The sequence below is a fragment of the Oncorhynchus kisutch genome, linkage group LG22 (genome assembly GCF_002021735.2).
Source record: "Oncorhynchus kisutch isolate 150728-3 linkage group LG22, Okis_V2, whole genome shotgun sequence".
Taxonomy (NCBI): domain Eukaryota; kingdom Metazoa; phylum Chordata; class Actinopteri; order Salmoniformes; family Salmonidae; genus Oncorhynchus; species Oncorhynchus kisutch.
This window is the reverse complement of record NC_034195.2, coordinates 39,275,126-39,297,525: the sequence shown is the minus strand read 5'-3', so window position 1 is coordinate 39,297,525 and position 22,400 is coordinate 39,275,126. Positions and strand designations below refer to the sequence as shown.

The 22,400-nt window shown below is 41.5% G+C and overlaps 2 protein-coding genes across 4 annotated transcripts in view; both read left to right on the top strand.

Moving 5' to 3' along the window:
* LOC109867608 (tetraspanin-9) overlaps positions 1–5,300 on the top strand; it is a 290,148-nt gene extending 284,848 nt beyond the window's left edge. For all 3 annotated transcript variants that reach the window (XM_031801318.1, XM_031801319.1, XM_020456855.2), the window contains one exon: positions 411–5,300. In XM_031801318.1, coding sequence (XP_031657178.1) covers positions 411–482 — 72 coding nt within the window. In that variant the 3' untranslated portion in view covers positions 483–5,300. The remainder of the gene's footprint in view (positions 1–410) is intronic.
* A 4,136-nt stretch (positions 5,301–9,436) lies between these two features.
* On the top strand, positions 9,437–21,758 carry LOC109866999 (tetraspanin-33-like). Its single transcript, XM_020455919.1, has 5 exons — positions 9,437–9,494; positions 18,243–18,370; positions 18,629–18,707; positions 19,250–19,341; positions 21,693–21,758. Exons 1-5 carry the CDS (start codon positions 9,437–9,439, stop codon positions 21,756–21,758), a joined length of 423 nt encoding a protein of 140 aa, XP_020311508.1.
* The last annotated feature ends 642 nt before the right edge of the window (positions 21,759–22,400 follow it).

Sequence of the window (22,400 nt, the reverse complement as noted above, 5' to 3'; positions counted from 1 at the left end):
TGGTACCCCCCTGTATATAGTCTCGCTATTGTTATTTTACTGCTGCTCTTTATTAATTACTTGTTACTTTTATCTCTTATTCTTATCCATATTTTTTTTAACTGCACTGTTGGTTAGGGGCTCATAAGTAAGCATTTTGCTGTTGTATTTGGCGCATGTGACAATATATTTTTTTTATACCAGATACTTAATGTCTGACAACAATATCCATGAATTATAATCCAAATAATAATTTGCATTTCCTGTGGCTGCAAGATTTTTTCCTGCTGTAGCAAACTGGCTCAAATTAAGATCTTACATCTGTATACACATCACTCAGAGCTGGCTGCACTGTACCATTCATTGTGTCAATAACAATAATAAAACCCATTTAGACTTCAAATTCACTGTGTTCTCCCTCTCCTCTGCAGCTCCTCGGCATGGCGTTCTCCATGACACTGTTCCACCAAATCCATAGAACGGGGAAGAAGTACGACGCGTAGCGGGTGACAGAAGGCACACAGTGAAACGAGCCCCATACGCTGCCTGATGGGAAAGACTCTGGATGACCCCCTATCCCCCCCTTACCCACTGCATCACTAAGCCTCCCCATTCTTCCCAGAAACCCTGTACACACTGCAGCTGTGTCACCCTCCTCCTCTGCTCTGTCCACTCCACCATTCATTTGCCAAAGAAAAATGGGACTGGAAGATAAAAGGACAAATATACTTTTGGCAAGGAACCCTTAGGCTATCGCTCTCCTCTTCAGAAGTACATTTATATTTTTGGGGTGCTTGTACTAACAGTTTTGTGGGAAGTACGAATTTTGTGAAACGACAAACGCTTTACTAATACTCACATCCCCCTGCAAGGCAAAGAAAGAGAAGACAACAAAACAGATATTGTAGTTCCCTCCTGGCTTTCATGGATTTTGTCGTGTTGATTATTTATGTTAACTTTCCCTTGTAAATGATGAAAGGCTCCAACATAGCATGCTAGTTTTCTACTCCCTGGAACTTTTTGTTATTGAAAATGTCAGACAACAATGTTTTTCCCCCATTACAACATGATTGTTTTTCTAAATGTGTTCTTTATGCTCATATGGAATGGAGTGTTTGATATGCTAAGTCTTATCTCTTGTCAGAGCTGTAAAATGGATGAGGCTGAGGCTGTGGATGGCCAGAGGTCAGGGGTTAGGATCAAGGTTATAATGCCAGGAGTCCTTAGTGCGTGGTGCTCTGGATTCAGACAGGTTCTTGGAACGTCAGGAATGTTCTGTGATAGGAAGAATTACAAATCTTGAAATCAATAGTCATTTCAACCAAATCACCCAGATAACCATCTCACCATGCAACACACAAAGAAACATACCACTGTTGTTTTCTTTTCAACTTCCACCTACATTTACATTTCAAAGTTTAGTCATTTAGCAGACACTTATCCAGAGTGAATTACAATTAGTTCATTCATCTTAAGATAGTCTATAACCACCAGTACTTCCATTCTGAAATCAAATAAATAGACGGTTACAAAATGAATGTGTTTAATACGGGCCCGTCAGGACTGGCACATATCTGGTGCTCTCTCTCACTCTCTGAGGGCTGAGACTAGTGACTGCAGCATTAGATCAGACTGATGGAGCTGCTACTGCAGTGGAGGCAGCGTGAGATTTGAGAGGAGAGAGAGAACAGAACTGCTGGATGGATGGCTGCCTTCAAACGTCTACTACAGCATTGATCGTCTGAAGAGTTTCTCTGCTGTTTCTCCTCTTGCACACCTGAACTCTTTAAAAAACAAATCCCTCTCTTTCTCCATCTCCTTCTCTCTCGCTCTCTCCTCTTCCTCTCTCTCTTTCTTTTTACATGTCAGAACGGCAGAAGGGATAGAAACTCTTCGCAGTACACATTTCCACTGACATTCCTTCTAGACTAAGTGATGATGTATCTATCTACACCTCTAGTCTGGATGCTCCTGCTGTTGTAGTTTTCAAAGCACATCCCCTGCTTCAGTCTGTCACAGAGGGGGTGGAAGGTGAGGGAGGGAATCGGATCAAAAGGTGATGCAGTGGTTTAGATACGGCAACGCGTCCTGTTACTGGCGCCACAACGTAGGTCAATGTATGGCTCAACCACAGGAGTCCTGAACAACAAGTGTAGTTCTGTTCAGGCCACTTGGATATCTACACTCTAAACTACTTAGGAGGGCTTTACCAACAGGATCATGTCCATTAGGCTCCATCAAAACAGAGTGAAACAGTGTGGGACTACCTGGAAACGCACATTTTCCAGTGCTTGCCCTAATGAACGCAACCCAGTTTTCCTTTAACATGTCATTGTGCAGAAGAAGAGGGAACTTTAAGAGGCGTTCACTGCCAACCGTCTGCTTGTAGTAATCGATAAACTGATTCATCATTAACATGGAGGTTGGCTGAACTGGCTGAATGTTTACTGTACTTTGGGAAATTTGATAAGAAGTTAGATAATCAAAGCTAAAAAAAAATTTATTTTTATTTTTTACCTCTTTTTCTCCCCAATTTCATGGTATCCAATTGTTTAGTAGCTACTATCTTGTCTCACCGCTACAACTCCCGTACTGGCTCAGGAGAGACAAAGGTTGGAAGTAATGCATCCTCCAATACACAACCCAGCCAAGCCACACTGCTTCTTAACACAGCGCGCATCCAACCCGGAAGCCAGCCACACCAATGTGTCGGAGGAAACACCTGGCAACCTTGGTTAGCGTGCACTGCGCCCGGCCCACCACAGGAGTCGCTGGTGCACGATGAGACAAGGATTTCCCTACCGGCCAAACCCTCCCTAACCCGTACGACGCTAGGCCAATTGTGCGTCGCCCCACCGCGGCCGGTTACGACAGAGCCTGGGCACGAACCCAGAGAGTCTCTGGTGGCACAGCTGGCTCCCTTAACCACTGCACCACCCGGGAGGCACTAATAAATGTGATCTTACAAATGTAGGAGAGTTGGGGCTAGGATTCTGCTTGGGATAAGAAGTGTAAGAACTCTGACACTGCATTGCTGCTACATGAAGAATAAAGGGGAAGTAGAGGTAATGTAACCAAACACAGCTAGCTCAGAGACACTGCTGCCTAGCTTTTACACTCTCCGTCTGCAGCAAGGATCATCTGCAGGATCATCTAAGGTCATTAATTAAGGCTGATTAGGACATCTTTATTTGAACATATTGGGATGTACGTACCCTACATAGTGGTAGATTGCAGCAGATGCTGGTTTGTGTGTAGCTGCGTCACAGGCTCAGTTGGTTGTTGCTCACCTTTACCTCTGATTCACCGGATGCCCCCGTCATACTCCACAGGGAAAACATGACAGCTGCTGATGTAAAGCACAGGCTTCACATCCCCTCAGCCTGGGTGCATCCACAAACAGTCATCACAATTTAGCGCTCCAGCAAATTCTGCAAGGTACATGCCAGGATAGACATTTGTGGCGACGTGACAGTTGTTTTTGGTCCCTTAAGAACTTGTTTGCTGTAGAGTGTAGACCTACATGTGTATCCTTTGTACCTCCCTTGTAAATCCTTGCACCCTCTCCCTTGAGTAAGATTGGGTGGTGGTGAGGGGAGTTTTATTTGTCACTATGCTTGCATCTAACATCATAGACATCACTGATCATATCTGGGATCATTACTGTATTGTAAAAGTCTGACATTGCCACATTGTGTGAACTGATTTGGGGTGGAATGGTTTGATGTTGAATGAAATGCAGAATAGCCTCTTCAGCATGAAGATAGATAGATATATATTTAAAAATCCCGAAGACGAACCAGCTTCACACTGTTTATATGTCAGACGTGGTTCAAGAATCATCTCAAAATCACAAACTGCTTTTCCGTTGTCATTCATGTAACGTGTAACTGTCACTGCCCTCTTTGAAATGTCAGTTTTCAACCATTCAGAAATGTTTCTGTTCTTCTGAGGGAATTCATTCATGTCTTTGCTTCTCTCACATTCTCCCATCGTCAATTGGTTTCTCATTTTTTTAACAATTGTTGTTTGTTCATGTTCGTAGGGGTGCAGTATAAGAAGGCCTGTTACTTTAACACAAATTGTTTTTGTCTCTTGCTTTTATACAATATGCTGTTTTACTATGTTCTACTTGGCTTTGTTTTGTCTGAAGCTCACTGTCAGTTATCCGGAGAACATAACATCATTAGTATTTTATCCTCGGGATTATAAAAGGATAGTTAGACGGGAGATTTGAAGATAAAAGAAACGTTCCTGTTCAAGGTGCAACTAAACCACCTTCCTGTCTTAACTTTGCCACAGGCATTTATCCAAGTCCCGTTTTGAGGGAGGAACATGCAGTCAGAGTAGGACGATATACGAAGATCTTTTAAATTAAGAGTGCTATTCTATTATCTGCGGTATGTCTTTAACCATGCCTGTACCACTTTTATAAATGCCTGCCCAACCTTGCCCTGTGGAATGTGTTAAATCTCAGATGACACTGACTAAGCAACAGAATTCCTTTTACTGCAGTAAGCTTATGCTAGTCCTGAGTGTAAATAATCTAATTTCACAAATGATCAACTGTTGCAGTTGCACCTCTACAGTAGGAAGGAACTCATGAACCTAATACCTATTGGCATCATTTGATATGAAATGAAATTCTAAATGACAGCAGGATCTTACCAACTAACACCTACACTCTCTCTGACTGTATATTTTTGGAAATCATTTTCTCAGCTGTATGGGTGTTAACTAATATCCTACCCATGAATTGTTATTTTATTAATATTTTATTCCTTTGATAGTTTGTTTGCATTTGTACATTTTCATTCAGGAGCAGTGTATATGAAATGTTCATATGTTTTTTTGAGGTTAGTACTGTATTCATGTTTTTACACTATTGCAGCTTGTAGTGAGAGATACATTTCATGCATGGATTTGGAATGAGCATTAAGTATTGACTCTCTTCACATGGAAACACTGCCACAGACTAGAGACGGAAAGGGAAGAATGGTTGTTGGGGTTTTGTCGGCTATGAGGGAATTTGAAAGGAAGCAGCTCATTTCTATCTACCACCTTTGACATATTTTTATAATCTCTTCTCTAATCCCCCACCACTAAAGCTGACTATCTGAGCTGTTCTGAAGTGTATGCTCTTGAATAGTGTGTTTGATGTAGTGTCGTGGCAAACGGCAGTATTATCTGCTACATGTCAGCCTTGTCCTGTGGAGTTTCTCTGCTACATGTAAAATCACTCTGAATATAAGGTGGTGCACTACATTTCATTCTTTAAATCCTGCTATTTTTGAAATAAAGGAAAGTGTGTCACAAAATTCCATGATACCCTGTACACTCATTTGCCTTTCATGTTTGAAGACTGACATTGTTGATGTGTTGCTTTTTTGTTGGCACTGTTACCTAAACCGTATATGTTTGAATCTAAAAAACAGAACATTTTGGTATATTGTAAGATTTTCAAACAGCAGTGAACCAATGAGTGAGCTGTTGTCAGCGGTTAGACTACACCAAGCGAACCCCCCCCCCCCCCCCCCCCAAATGTGCTCTTTTAAATTAAATTAAACCTAAGGGACCGGTACAGCAGACAGTGTGATGAACTATCTTAATAGAAACCCAAATGACAGTTGTCATCAGAGTCTCTCTCTCACTCTGATTTTATGAGTTGTTTTCTACAGATGATGAGCATCCTATAACATTGGCCATTTTATCTAGTATTTTTACTGCTTGATGTGGGTACGAGTATTTTTTTTACTGAGCTTTACCCCATGAAGTCATCTGTCCTTCCTGTGTGGTAGTTATTGGAGTTTACTGTGCCATTCCATTCTGGCTTTCTTTAACCTCACTGTTCCGTCTATGCAAAAAATACCTAGTTTAGCCTTTGTACATACTATTTTGTATTAGTAATATGTATTGAAATAAAGTGATTAGAATCAATGATGAATGGGGATTTTTTTTGTTGATTTTCCAGCATAGGGTAATACTGTATTTTTTCTTCATCAGTAGAAAGAAAAACTAGAAAACCCCTATAGTAGTCTTCTCATGTAGTCCTCCTGACGTTTTCACTCCATTCCCTGGCATCCACAGCAATTCGGCCTCGCATCCCAGCACCTCAATGTCGAACATAGAATGGATGTTTTCCACTTGTTTTACCAGTGTTTTTCAGCTTACACATTCAGCTATCTCTTTGACCAAATGGTTGAAAAAGCACACCTCAGTCTCAGTGCTCTAACTTCCTTCCATCCTGCACTGGAAGGCTATCTTGAACCACTCAAGGTAAGAAACTCTTTCTCTATCAGGCTTCAGCCATAATGCTGAAGGACTCGATCACATCAATTAGTTGATTTAGCTTTGTTTTCGATTTGGTTAATTAAGAAATGTTGGCCTCTTGAGTGGCACAGAGGTCTATGACAGTGCATCGCAGTGCTGACGGTGTTACTATAGACCTGGGTTCAAATCCCATGCTGTGTCACAGTTGGCTGTGACTGGGAGACCCATGAGGTGGTGCACAGTTGGCCCAGTGTTGTCTGGGTTAGGGGGTGGCTCTAGTGACTCCTGTGGTGGGCCGGGCGCATGCATGTTGACTTTGGTTGCCAGTTGTACAGTGTTTCCTCCAACACATTAGTGTGGCTGGGTTAAGTGGGCAGTGTGGCTTGGCAGGACTGTGTTTTGGTGGACACATGGCTCTCAACCTTCACCTCTCCTGAGTCTGTACGGGAGTTGCAGTGACGGGACAAGACTGTAACTACAAATGGGGGATAAAAAGTACAAAAAAGAAAGTTTGCCAAATTACCACATCTCACAAAACTGTTTTAGACTAAACTGACTTTATGACCAAAACTATCTTCTTTTATACTCTAATAAAGCCTAGATTCAATCAGATCAAGCATTATCCGGCGATAGCAGACAGAAGCACAGCAGATGTATAAGCTGTGATGGAGATGGAACTGCGTTGTAGCTGTCAAATCTGTGAGCAGCTGCTCTTGCGATCTTGCGATCAATGTCACGAAGCCACACCACCCCACTCACGTTAGAAGTTCAGACTGAGAAAGTGTATGGCAGGCTATATAGACATTATACGCTGAAAATTAAAAAGCATTCAACAAAAAAAGCATTCAACAAAATAATGAGGGTTTCTATCATCATAATAGAGGTGTAGATTCCATCTCACATTCCCATGTTCCATCAAGGCTGCATGGGATTTCTCCTAATGCAACTTCACGCACAAAAACTTGTGAATTACACATGGGGAGATGACATTCAGATGAAAACAGCAGGCAGACGCTCCCTTTGGATAATTCACAACTGTAATATTTAGACATTCACATCAACCATATCTAAATTAAACTTGTTGTGGGTGAAAAATACTTTCTCATTTCAATGGTTGTTCATGAATTTTGCAACCTTAATTAATACTCCAAACTTGCCAAAAGTTTCAGGGGTTGTGTTAAAATCGAGAAATTTTGATTATCCAAAATGTGCAGTACAATAGTTTTATGAAATGTTTTACAGTACATGCCCAAAATCACAAGTTTGTTGTAATGTAGATGCTAACCCTATACAGATATAGCATCTTAATTTGAGCAAGTTTGCTACAGCAGGAAACAAATCCTGCAGCAACAGGAAATATGAATTTTTATGTGAATTATAATTGACATTTCTGTAGGGGTTGATGCATTTCTCAAAAGGCTAAATCAAGTCTGAAATTTCAATGTGGAAATTACAAACTTCAGAAGTGTTTTTGAACCTCAAATGTTTTAAACATTTTACATTTTCTACATTGCAGGAAAGTCCCCCTCAACAGGGTGATCAAATTAAGATCCTACATCTGTAGGTTAGTTGGCCTGTATTGTATTTGTTCAATGTAGAGCTTGTGTTTCTAGTAAGTCTTGAACACCAAAGTTTATGGGATATGTGGGACTGGCCAAAAGCCAGTGAAAATGCAGAGCGTCAAATTCAAATAAATTACTCAAAAAATCAAACTTTCATGAAATCACACATGTAACATACCAAATTAAAGCTACACGTGTTGTGAATCCAGCCAACATGTCAGATTTCAAAAAGTTTTTTGGGCGAAAGCAAACAATGCTATTATCTGAGGGTAGCACCTCCGTAAACAAAGGGAGAAAAACATATTTCAACCCTGCAGGCGCGACACAAAACGCAGAAATAAAACTATAAATCATGCCTTACCTTTGACGAGCTTCTTTTTTTTGCACTCCAATATGTCCCATAAACATCACAAATGGTCCTTTTGTTCGATTAATTCCATCGATATATATCCAAAATGTCCATTTATTTGGTGCGTTTGATCCAGAAAAACACCAGTTCCAACTTGCGCAACGTGACTACAAAATATCTCAAAAGTTACCTGTAATCTTTGCCAAAACATTTCAAACTACTTTTGTAATACACCTTTAGGTATTTTTAAAAATAAATAATTAATAAAACATGCAGACAAAGGAGTCCAAAAAGCTACCGCTAAACTTTGTCCAAACAAGTCTAACAACATTTCTATTTCATCCTCAGGTACTCTAAAATATAAATAAACTATAATATTTCATATGTAAAGTAGTATGAAAATGAGTAAGATCGCACCAAAAGACTGATATTGTTCCGGTGCTATTCTCACCAAAACTCCAAATTCTGGCTTGTTTTTCAAAAACCAAGCCTGAAATCTTGAATAAAGACTGGTGACATCTAGTGGAAGCCATAGGAATTGCAATCTGGGAGACGGATTTACATAGAAACAATGGGTTTCCATAATAAGAGCCTTGGTTTACTTCGGATTCTCGCCTGCCATATCAATTCTGTTGTAGCCTCAGACATTATTTTAACAGTTTTAGAAACTTCAATCCTACCAATTATATGCATATCCTGGCTTCTGGGCCTGACTAACAGGCAGTTTACTTTGGGCATGTCTGTCAGGAAGAAATTCAGGAAACTAGACACTATCCCAGAGAGGTTTTAACCTCTAGCGACGAGCAATCCCGTATCCGGGATCGTAATTATAGCCTCAAGCTCATTACCATAACGCAACGTTAACTATTCATGAAAATCGCAAATGAAATTAAATAAATATATTGGCTCTCAAGCTTAGCCTTTTGTTAACAACACTGTCATCTCAGATTTTCTAAATATGCTTTTCAACCATAGCTAAACAAGCATTTGTGTAAGAGTATTGATAGCTAGCATAGCATTAAGCCTAGCATTCAGTTTTTCCAAAAATATTATTTGTGTAGGAGAAATCGCTCCATTTTGTTCATCACGTTTGGCTAAGAAAACCCCCGAAAATGCAGTCATTATAACGCCAAACCTTTTTCCAAAATAACTCCATAATATCGACAGAAACATGGCAAACGTTGTTTAGAATCAATCCTCAAGGTGTTTTTCACATATCTATTCGATGATATATCATTCGTGGAAGTTTGGTTTCTCCTCTGAACCACATGGAAAAATGCATGCAGCTGGAGATTACGCAATCATTTCGACGGGGGACACCAAGCGGACACCTGGTAAATGTAGTCTCTTATGGTCAATCTTCCAATGATATGCCTACAAATACGTCACAATGCTGCAGACACCTTGGGGAAACGACAGAAAGTGTAGGCTCATTCCTTGCACATTCACAGTCATATAAGGAGACATTGGAACAAAGCACATTCAAAATCTGGGGCATTTCCTGTTTGAAATTTCATCTTGGTTTTGCCTGTAACATCAGTTCTGTGGCACTCACAGATAATATCTTTGCAGATTTGGAAACGTCAGAGTGTTTTCTTTCCAAAGCTGTCAATTATATGCATAGTAGAGCATCTTTTCGTGACAAAATATCTTGTTTAAAACGGGAATGTTTTTCATCCCAAAAATTTTATAGTGCCCCCTAATGCGTTACTGGTTTAATAAGGAATTTAAAATTATTTCTACTTTTACTTTTTGTACTTTTGTATTTTAACGATTACATTTACTTTTGATACTCAAGTACATTTTAAGTCAAATACTTTTAGGCTTTTACTCAAGTAGTATTTTACTGGGTGTCTTTCACTTTTACTTGAGTCATTTTCTATTAAGGTACCTTAACTTTTACTCAAGTATGATAATTGGGTCATTTTTCCACCACTGTGCAGGAGCAACTCCCACCTGGAATATATTGAAACTGGGTTTCTGTATAGCACTTTGTGGCATCTGCTGATGTAAAAACGGGCTTTATAAATACATTTGATTGATTGATTGATTGATTTATTGATTGAATGTGTGTTATTGAACCGTCCAGGCCAGGGGACCAGTTGCAGCCGAACATCACTGGGCTAGTTGTGTGTGTGTGTACCTGAGACAGGCTCCAGACTGCAGTATTGCAGCCTAATCCTTCAGCCCTTTGTTCCTGTCTTGTCCCCCTGGCCTGGCTCAGACTCTCCCCTTTCAAAGCCTGAAAACATATCTGGAATAGAGAGTCTCCCAATACAATTGTCATGTTTCAGTCAGCCAACCAACCTAAGAGCAGCAATTACAGTATTGATTAGAAGACCCAGGAGCTCCAATCAAGCTGTGTTGCTGTGTTACAGATGTATTGTCTGGATGTGGTATAGGGAAAAGAACACTGTTGCTAGGTCTCGCTCTCCAACCAAGAAGGTCATGACAGCAACTCTTTTCAGACTATGATTCTATAAAGGAAAGACAACACAACAAATCATTTTAACTCCCTCATGCGTCCTTGGTGTGCATAAGCAACACCGTTTGTCTTCGAAAACACACTATACCATGCATTTTATTCAAGAGTGATCAAGATTAATATATTACAAAACAAGCAGACTGGATAGAAAATGGTCAAATATGCACCAAATGTGTTACAATTTATGTATTCAACCATGACTCACTCAAAGCCACAGGAAGTAGTTTGGGGGTGGGGATGCTGCGCCGAGGGGGTGGGGATGCTGCGCCGAGGGGGTGCATGCAATGCAAAAATAAACAATGCACGCAGTGAAAATTTATACTGTATATGTTTTCCAGTTTCTTGAAATACTTTGCAAATGCAACTTATTTCTTTGAGGACACTGAAATGGTCTATTCATTCCTTTCACATTTTAGTCAACACTCTTATTCAGAGCAACTTACAGTAGGGAGTACAAACATTTTCATATTGGTCCCCCATGGGAATTGAACCCACAACCCTAGCATTGCAAGCATCATGCGCTACCAACTGAGCCACATCATGCCCACTTCATGACTGTGTTGGTGTGTGTGAACCATGATAGATCCTCAGTTACAGTGCCTTGCGAAAGTATTCGGCCCCCTCGAACTTTGCGACCTTTTGCCACATTTCAGGCTTCAAACATAAAGATATAAAACTGTATTTTTTGTGAAGAATCAACAACAAGTGGGACACAATCATGAAGTGGAACGACATTTATTGGATATTTCAAACTTTTTTAACAAATCAAAAACTGAAAAATTGGGCGTGCAAAATTATTCAGCCCCCTTAAGTTAATACTTTGTAGCGCCACCTTTTGCTGTGATTACAGCTGTAAGTCGCTTGGGGTATGTCTCTATCAGTTTTGCACATCGAGAGACTGACATTTTTTCCCATTCCTCCTTGCAAAACAGCTCGAGCTCAGTGAGGTTGGATGGAGAGCATTTGTGAACAGCAGTTTTCAATTCTTTCCACACATTCTCGATTGGATTCAGGTCTGGACTTTGACTTGGCCATTCTAACACCTGGATATGTTTATTTTTGAACCATTCCATTGTAGATTTTGCTTTATGTTTTGGATCATTGTCTTGTTGGAAGACAAATCTCCGTCCCAGTCTCAGGTCTTTTGCAGACTCCATCAGGTTTTCTTCCAGAATGGTCCTGTATTTGGCTCCATCCATCTTCCCATCAATTTTAACCATCTTCCCTGTCCCTGCTGAAGAAAAGCAGGCCCAAACCATGATGCTGCCACCACCATGTTTGACAGTGGGGATGGTGTGTTCAGGGTGATGAGATGTGTTGCTTTTACACCAAACATAACGTTTTGCATTGTTGCCAAAAAGTTCGATTTTGGTTTCATCTGACCAGAGCACCTTCTTCCACATGTTTGGTGTGTCTCCCAGGTGGCTTGTGGCACACTTTAAACGACACTTGTTTTGGATATCTTTAAGAAATGGCTTTCTTCTTGCCACTCTTCCATAAAGGCCAGATTTGTGCAATATATGACTGATTGTTGTCCTATGGACAGAGTCTCCCACCTCAGCTGTAGATCTCTGCAGTTCATCCAGAGTGATCATGGGCCTCTTGGCTGCATCTCTGATCAGTCTTCTCCTTGTATGAGCTGAAAGTTTAGAGGGACGGCCAGGTCTTGGTAGATTTGCAGTGGTCTGATACTCCTTCCATTTCAATATTATCGCTTGCACAGTGCTCCTTGGGATGTTTAAAGCTTGGGAAATCTTTTTGTATCCAAATCCGGCTTTAAACTTCTTCACAACAGTATCTCGGACCTGCCTGGTGTGTTCCTTGTTCTTCATGATGCTCTCTGCGCTTTTAACAGACCTCTGAGACCATCACAGTGCAGGTGCATTTATACGGAGACTTGATTACACACAGGTGGATTGTATTTATCATCATTAGTCATTTAGGTCAACATTGGATCATTCAGAGATCCTCACTGAACTTCTGGAGAGAGTTTGCTGCACTGAAAGTAAAGGGGCTGAATAATTTTGCACGCCCAATTTTTCAGTTTTTGATTTGTTAAAAAAGTTTGAAATATCCAATAAATGTCGTTCCACTTCATGATTGTGTCTCACTTGTTGTTGATTCTTCACAAAAAAATACAGTTTTATATCTTTATGTTTGAAGCCTGAAATGTGGCAAAAGGTCGCAAAGTTCAAGGGGGCCGAATACTTTCGCAAGGCACTGTATGTGGACACCGAGGACCCCTCGACCTACTCCACTACAGCCCCGTCAATGTGAATGGGGGTGTGCTGGGCCCAGAAACCCAGCCTAAAACCCCAAACAGCAAGCAATGCAGGTGTAGATGGAAAAACTCCCGAAAGGCCAGAACCTAGGAAGAAACCTAGAGAGGAACCAGGCTATGAGGGGTGGGCAGTCCTCTTCTGGCTGTGCCAGGTGGAGATTATAACAGAACATGGCCAAGATGTTCAAACATTCATAGATGACCAGCAGGGTCGAATAATAATAATCACAGTGGTTGTCGAGGGTGCAACAGGTCAGCACCTCAGGAGTAAATGTCAGTTGGCTTTTCATAGCCGATCATTCAGAGAATCTCTACCGCTTCTGCTGTCTCTAGAGAGTTGAAAACAACAGGTCTGGGACAGGTAGCATGTCCGTTGAAGGGTTCCATAGCCGCAGGCAGAACAGTTGAAACTGGAGCAGCAGCACAACCAGGTGGACTGGGGACAGCAAGGAGTCATCAGGACACATAGTCATGGGTCATGGTCCTAGGGCTCAGGTTCTCAGAAAGAAAAAAGAAAGAAAGAAAGAAAGAAAGAAAGAAAGAAAGAAAGAAAGAAAGAAAGAAAGAAAGAAAAAGAGAGAGAGAGAATTAGAGAGAGCATACTTAAATTCACACAGGACACTGGATAAGACAGGAGAAATACTCCAGATATAACAGACTGACCATAGCACCCCCAACACATAAACTATTGCAGCATAAATACTGGAGGCTGAGACAGGAGGGGTCGGAAGACACTGAGGCCCCGTCCGACGATACCCCCGAACAAGGCCAAACAAGCAGGATATAACTCCACCCACTTTGCAAAAGCACAGCCCCCACACCACTAGAGGGATATCTTCAACCACCAACTTACCATCCTGAGACAAGGCCGAGTATAGCCCACAAAGATCTCCCCCACGGCACAAACCAAAGGGGGGGGGGGGCGCCAACCCGGACAGGAAGATCACGTCAGTGACAACCCACTCAAGTGACGCACCCATCCTAGGGACGGCATGGAAGAGCACCAGTAAGCCAGTGACTCAGCCCCTGTAATAGAGTTTGAGGCAGAGAATCCCAGTGGAGAGAGGGACCTGGCCAGGAAGAGACAGCAGGGGCGGTTCGTTGCTCCTGTGCCTTTCCGTTCACCTTCACACTCCTGGACCAGAATACACTCAATCATAGGACCTACTGAAGAGAGTCTTCAATAAAGACTTAAAGGTCAAGACCGAGTCTGGATCTCTCACATGGATAGGCAGACCATTCCATAAAAATTTAGCTCTATAGGAGAAAGCCCTGCCTCCAGCTGTTTGCTTAGAAATTCTAGGGACAATAATGAGGCCTGCATCTTGTGGCCGTAGCGTACGTGTAGGTACGTACGGCAGGACCAAATCGGAAGGATAGGTAGGAGCATGTTTTTTTTCAAGATTTCAGGGAGGGTTTAGGTCAAATACATTTTGCTGAAGGTAGGGCCATCCATTTACATTTTAGAGAAGTCCGATTTTCTCCACATAACCCTTATTATAAATAAAGTTCACTCCCTTAGTGATGAGCTTGGAGGGCACTATGGTGTTGAACGCTGAGTTGAAGTCAATGAACAGTATTCTCAAATAGGTGTTTGTTTTTTCCAGGTGGGAGAGCGCAGTGTGGAGTGCAATAGAGATTGTATCATCTGTGGATCTGTGGTATGCGATTTGGAGTGGGTCCAGGGTATCTGGGAAGATGATGTTGATTAGGGTGACCACATTTAAAATACCCAAGTGCTGGACAACAGGATGATTTTGCAGGACAATGTAACCTACATGAGAGCAATACAAATGTAAATGATGTCATAATTTATCAAAGTTTGTACCGACAGATATGGAATATTATTATAGAATAGGCTATGCGTACAATGCATCCTCCAATTGCAAAGTCTGCCTATTGTCTCAATACAATTGTATATTTTTTGGGGTATGGTGGTCTGCTTGAAACATGTAGGTATTACAGATTGGGTCAGGGATATTTTGAAAATGTCAGTGAAGACACATGCCAGGTGGTCAGCGCATGCTCTGAGTACGTGTCCTTGTAATTTGTCTGGCACTGCAGCCTTGTGAATGTTAAACTCTTTAAAGGTCTTACTCACATCTGCTACAGAGAGCGTTATCACAGTCGTCCGGAACAGCTGGTGCTCTCATGTATGGTTCAGTGCTGCTTGCCTTGAAGCTAGCATGAAGGTATTTAGCTTGTCTGGTAGGCTTGCATCACTGGGAAGCTCGCGGCTGGATTACCCTTTTGTAATCCGTGAAAGTTTGCAAGCCCTACCATATCCGACGAGCGTCAAAGCTGGCGTAGTAGGATTCAATCTTAGTCCTGTATTGATGCATTGCCTGTTTGAGAGCTCATCGGAGGTCATAGCAGAATTTCTTATAAGCGACCAGATTAGTGTTCCGCTTGAAACCAGCAACTCTAGCCTTTTACTCAGTGCAGATGTTGCCTGTAATCCATGGCTTCTAGTTAGGATATGTATGTAAGGTCACTGTGGGGACGTCGTCTTCGATGCACTTATTAATGAAGCCGGTGACTGATGTGGTAAACTCCTCAATGTAATCAGATGAATCCTGGAACATATTCCAGTGTGTGCAAGTGAAACAGTCCTGTAGCTTAGCGTCCGCTTCATCGGACCACTTCCATATTGAGCTGGTACTTCCTGATTAGAGTTTTTGCTTGTAAACTGGAATCAGGAAGATAGAGTTATGGTCAGATGGAGGGCGAGGGAGAGCTTTGTATATGTTTCTGTGTGTAGAGTAAACATGATCTAGAGCATGGTTTCCCAAATTTGGTCACGACTCAGAGAAATTGGATAGTACAGTTCTTCAGGTCCGCCGTTGATAGGATAGTCTTGAAAGACGCTCATCCAGTTTTTTCTCCAGTTATTGTACGTTTGCCAATAGAGCGGAGGTGGTTACTTACTCGCTGACGTAGTTTCGTAAGGGTGCCCGCACGTTGGCCTCTCTTACGCCATTTCTTCCTTTTCCGAGTCTCGAGGATTAGGGACTGGGGTGAATTATATGTCCTGCGCCGTCGACTCGTTGAAGTAGAAATCTTCATCCAAATCGAGGTTAGTGATCATTGTTCTGATGTCCAGAAGCTCTTTTCGGAGTTCGGGGGCTAAAACTATATAAACCTCTCACTAAAAGCTTTTGTCATACAAAAGTTATACTTAAACCCACATGGGTTCTCCAGTAGATTAAATTGTTCACCCTTTGTTAAAAAATGGCCTTTTTTACTTCATCCAGATTACAGACTTTCGGTTAGTTGGAAATGGAACCATGTTCAAAACATCACTCTTTCTAAAAACAAGTCATAGTAAGCTGTTTGCAATTCCAGTTTCATCTCCCAGAAAAGACAGAACAAATATTACAACATATATTCTGGTTAAACGGAAATGTACTAATTGATAAAAGAAAAGAACATTCTCTATGGATTATTTGTTGTTGTTGGTGATATTATGAATGAGAATGGTGGAGTTATGTCACATGGGCAGTTAACAAAATATATGGAAATGTTAGCTCTATCCTAAATTACAACCAATTGATTGCAGCATTACCGCAAAAATGTAGGAGGCAGGTGGAAAGGGGAGATGGTAGGGAATTTGTTTATCTGCCCTTTATTAAATATCAAAATTGGCAAAAGAAAATTATCTGATTTAAAAAATATATATTTTCATTTGTTGAACAAAATTTTGACAGAAGCGCCAAAATAGTTGGGGAAGAGTTTTTCGACGTGTCGATTCCATGGCACATGGTTTATGAACTGATACACAAAACAACGAACATCGTTTTTCCATTTAAATGATTATACAAAATGATTGCAACCAACAGAATGTTATGTATATGGGGCATACAACCATCTCAACTCTATATTTTGCCCCATGTACTGTATCTTGTTTCTGATCGCAGGTTCAGGAATGGCTGAACAATCACATTCAAACTAATCCTACAAAAAGCACTGTTGGGAGATTTGGAAAGCCATAGTCAATCAATCAACAATATAATAATGCTCTTTGGGCTCTATTCAAGTATATTGCATAAATTCAGCTTTACAGTGTGACTGAAATTTAAAGGCAATGTTCCCGCCTTAGTGGAGACTGCATTCATGGTAAACGCTGCAGATGTCAGCTCAATAGGAAATGACCTTAACATTTCCAGTGCGCTATTTTTTATTTATTTTACCTTTATTTAACTAGGCAAGTCAGTTAAGAAGAAATTCTTATTTTCAATGACAGCCTAGGAACAGTGGGTTAACTGGCTTGTTAAGGGGCAGAAAGACATATTTGTACCTTGTCGGCTCGGGGGTTTGAACTTGCAACCTTCCGGTAACTAGTCCAACGCTCTAACCACTAGGCTACCCCGCTGCCCCTATACCTTTCAGCGATACAGATTGAAGAAATATTGAAGAAATATTAATCTTAATTTACAACCTGTTGATACTATGCGATTAAAAAGGTTCAGAATGTATATGAAATATCAGAGCAAAATGTAAAAATATACAGCAAATGGAAATCATAAAAGGGTAATGGGATGGGCTAAGAGTAGCTGAGGGGATTAAAGGCTTATGATCTAGTGTATAATACATAGTTATGACTGAAGACACTATATATAAAACACTATGTATAATGTATACCGGATATGTTTTTACTACTATCTATCCAGATGTAATGTCTATCAAATAAATATATTTTTGTAATTACTGTCTAACTGGGAGTCTCCTGAGTGAAAGCATCTGAAGTTCTTCAAAGGTAAATGATTTAATTTGGTTGCTTTTCTTATTTTCGTGAAAATGTTGCCTGCTGCCAGCAGAGCCTAGCATAGCATTATGCCATGATAAACTTACAGAAATGCTTGTCTAGGGTTGGCTGTAACGCATATTTTGAAAATCTGAGATGACAGTGTTGTTAACAAAAGGCTAAGCTTGTGTTTGAATATATTTATTTCATTTCATTTGCGATTTTCATGAATAGGAAAAGTTTATAGGGGTATTTATGTCCATTGCGTTATGCTAATGCATTTGAGGCTATGATTACGCTCCCGGATACGGGTTTGCTCGTCGCAAAAGGTTAAAAAGCAACCGTTATGACCAATTTTTTTCAGCATATACCAAACCATATTTGAAAATATGAATCAATACCTGACTTTCTACAATAAACATAGAATTCCATGGTTTGCTTTCTTGTTTTCCAATATCATTGTGAAACTGTGAAATGAATCACCAGTGGTGGTGCCCAGAAATAAGCCCCAGCTCCTAGTAGGTTGTGCTAGTGGGTCACACCACATGGTTTTCTGTGATCATCTCTTGAAGACAAGGTCAGAGACACATTCCTGAACGACCCTGCAGTCATTCTGATTGTGGTGGTCGTGGTCATGTTCTTCATCACCTTCTGCGGCTGCAGCAGAGCCCTGCGAGAGAACGTTCACCTTCTGAAGGCAGTAAGACCAATCATTTTCTAATCTCCTTTCCTCATTTCAACCCACCTTCATACTATACAGTAGGAAGAAGTGCTCTAAAATTATGTTGAGCACAAATACTTTTTAGCCTTCTATTGGCAAAGGTCAGGACTAGGAACATTGTTATTGAGCAACTTCTCTCTGTACCTTCAGACCAAATACTTTCTCTGGGATACTCTTTATTGTCCATTCCTTACCTGTCCGTACCCACACTCAGCATGTGTCTGCTCTCTTCTCCAGTTCTCCTTCAGTCTGACTTTGGTCTTATTCACTCAGCTGGCCATAGCTGTCCTAGGCTTATTCTACTCAGACCAGGTACTATTTCTACACTGCCTGGGGTCTGGTACTGTACCTACTGCCTGGTGCCTGTCTTGTTCCTACTCTCTACCTGTGCTATCCTCCACTTCTAAACAGGGCAGTTAAACAATGCTTGCATCATCCTCTCCACATCCGCTAAATTATTCAAAATGTTCTGCCACTTCAAAGTGGAACCAAATGTTCCATTTCAACAAGATCCCTTAAAAGAAGTTTGCTGCTACTGACATTCTGGATGTGCACTGGCATGCTAGCATGAGGCAGGCGCGAGACAGCAAGGGAGGGAGAGGGGTGGTAGGGGGAGATTCTCCAGGGTAACCGCAAGCTCATTACCACTCTAAAAGCATATGGTATAAAACTAGTCATAGCACATTAGGACCCGATGCTTCCAGCCCATGGGCCCCTACGTGAAGCCTTCTCAACACGGGTCCCCTAGGGACCATTCCCATATTCAAACAATCCGATTTACATGAACATAGTGCTTTGCAAATGTACTTAAAGATCTTACTCAACTGAAACCCCCATCTACTCTGTAACCCCACACCGGAGACGCTCTGGAAAGGTTTGTGAAAAAATCTATTGTGTACTATAGGGATGACCTGGATCTGCAGAACCTCATGGACTACATTCAGAGAGAGGTAGACCATTTCACACAAAATTCCTCCCTGTTAGTGAGCATTTCTCCTTTGCCAATATAATCCATCCACCTGACAGATGTTGCATATAAAGAAGCTGATTAAACAGCATGTTCATTACACAGGTGCACCTTTTGCAGGGGACAATAAAAGGCCCCTCTAAAATATGCAGATTTGTCACCAACACAATGCCACAGATGTCTCAAGTTGAGTGAGCTTGCAAATGGCATGCTTAATGCCAGCCACCCAGACAGTTGATGAAACTGTGGGTTTGCACAACCAAATAATTTCTGCACAAACTGTCAGAAACCATCTCAGGGAAGCTCATCTGTGTACTTGTCGTCCTTACCAGGGTCTTGATCTGACTGCAGTTCGGCATCGTAACTGACTTCAGTGGGGAAATGCTCACCTTCGATAGCCACCGGCACTCTGGAGAAGCGTGATCTTCATGGATGTATCTCGGTTTCAACTGTACCAGGCAGATGGCAGACAGTGTGTATGGCGTTGTGTGGGCAAGCAGGGCGAGTCTGTTGATCGAGTCCAATCTGATGTTGATGAGGGCCCTAGCTCTGGTTCTCTCCTTGCCTCAGTTAACCATACACAAGTTGCTATCTGTAACCTAAAAAACATTTTTGGTTCCAGGAAGAATCCTTTTGGGTTCCATTCAAAACCTATTCCACAGAGGGTTCTACATATAACCCAAACGTTTTTTTTAAATGGAACCCCTTTGTTCTAAGAATGCACATACAGAGGTGGAGTGGGGAACACAGGATTCTCAGAGTGGATCTGCACACCACAAAATCATGCACAGGCAGATTTTTAGATTCAAGCCAACACTTGGTTAAAGCTCAACTGAACTGTTACTAATGAAATGGGCTGCGCTCTATTCTCCCTCCGTTTCATGCATCTGCTCTCTCACACTACTCTCTCCATCTCTCTCTTCTCTGATTTGGTCCTGGACATTTCCTACGAGAGGGAAGTGTGTAAATTACCCATGAGTCACGTCAAAACAATTACATTTCAATTCCAACAGCTTTGATGTGGAGTCGTTGTCATGAGAAGGAGTCACTCCCTCTTCTCTTTACTTCTCTCTCCCCTTTATTCAGCATAGTACACATCACCCCAGGTTCTGAACACTTGCACAAAAAAAGGCTCCTATCGACGCATGTTAGAGAAAACACAATGTGTTCATTTAAGTAATAAATATTTGTCTAGACTATGTTTCCATTGAGATGTTTGATGAAATGTGCAAAGCAGTATAATTTTATCCACTGAGCATCGTAAAGCCATTCAAGCTTTGACCTTCAGAAACTGTTCTCAGTGAGGTGTATTCAGCTTTAAGAGATTTCTTCCATATGTAACAGTGTGTGTTGGACTGAGTTAACACTCAGGTTGCGTCAAAAATGGCACCCTATTCCATATACAGGGCCAGGGCCGGCTGCAGGCATAAGTGGTCGCTTATGGCCCCAGGCTGCTATGGGGCCCCCGACCCAGTAAATGTTTTTATTAACTCAGTCAGGGTCTCAACTTACTGTTGAGCGTTAGCATAGTAGAATACACAAGGTGCAAGTTAAACATTTGGTTGGCTATGAAAAGCCAACTGACATTTACTCCTGAGGTGCTGACCTGTTGCACGCTCGACAACCACTGTGATTATTATTATTTGACCCTGCTGGTCATCTATGAACATTTGAACATCTTGGCCAGCCATCTTGGCACAGCCAGAAGAGGACTGGCCACCCCTCATAGCCTGGTTCCTCTCTAGGTTTCTTCCTATGTTCTGGCCTTTCTAGGAGTTTTTCCTAGCCACCGTGCTTCTACACCTGCATTGCTTGCTGTTTGGGGTTTTAGGCTGGGTTTCTGTACAGCACTTTGAGATATCAGCTGATGTAAGAAGGGCTTTATAAATACATTTGATTTCGTTGTGCAAAAGCAATTTTTCGCTTTTATATCAGTCACAGACAGTCACTCAATTAGCCATGTCAGTTGATAATTTTCAGATTAGTAAAGTAGTCTAGTCAGCTATCTAAACTTGTAGTAATCATGGCAGAATACCTACTGGGCATTTGCCCAGGGGCCTTGACCTCCAGGGGCCCCCATTGATTTTGTTAGTCACTCTCACTCAGATAGCATTAACATCGCATATGTCATGCAAAATGTCTGAAAAAATGTCTCTCTACCCCATGGCAAAATGTGTAGAACTGCAGAAAACCAAATCTCGACCAGCTCTAGCCCCCAAAAGTCTAGAGCTGGTCCTGCACAGGGCCCGTGGGGCTCTGGACGAAGGTCGTTCACTGTGTGTAGTGATTATGGTTCCATTCGGTACATAGGTAGTGTGTTCTGGTCTCTATCAGATTGCAGGCATTGTTCTCTCCCAGATCCTCATATCTCAGATGCAGGATGAGATCAGCTCAGTGTGAGAAGAGAATGTCTGACTCAAAGAAGAGAACAGAATGGCCCGGCAAGAAGGAAGATAACAGTGAGTGAAAAACTACTAGCTACTTGAGAGCCACTCTAGTCTAGGACATACTTCTATGCTTACTCTACACAGCCTTCGGAGCATCTTCTCATTGGCTGTGTATAGACCATATAGGAATGTGTTCCATCTTACTCTTTGTTGACATACATGACTCAAGGCTGACATTGGAAGTATCATGACTTATATCCCTCTCTTAAAACCGCTTAGGGATAGGCGGGACGCAAATGTCTCAACTGGCCAATTGGCAGGGGAAATGCAGAGCGCCAGATTCAAATAAAATGCTATAAAATTCGAACTTTCATTAAATCACACATGTAAGATACTCAGTTAAAGCTACCCTCGTTGTGAATCCAGCCAACATGTCATATTTTAAAATGCTTTTCGGCAAAAGCATAAGAAGCTATTATCTGATAGCCTGCACCATCTGCACCAGCAGTGAACAAAGGAGCTAGCATATTGCAACCCTGCAGGCGTTCAGGAACGTGTCTCTGAAAACACTGAAATAAAATGTAAAACATGCATTACCTTTGACAAGCTTCTTTTGTTGGCACTCCAATATGTTCCATAAACATCACAATTGGTC

Coding starts and splice junctions, on each gene's coding strand:
- LOC109866999 (XM_020455919.1), top strand. CDS start 9,437: ATGCATGCAGCTGGAGATTACGCAATCATTTCGACGGGGGACACCAAG. Junction 18,371..18,628: donor ACGTTCACCTTCTGAAGGCA/GTAAGACCAATC, acceptor TCTCTTCTCCAG/TTCTCCTTCAGTCTGACTTT. Junction 18,708..19,249: donor ATTCTACTCAGACCAGGTAC/TATTTCTACACT, acceptor AACCCCACACCG/GAGACGCTCTGGAAAGGTTT.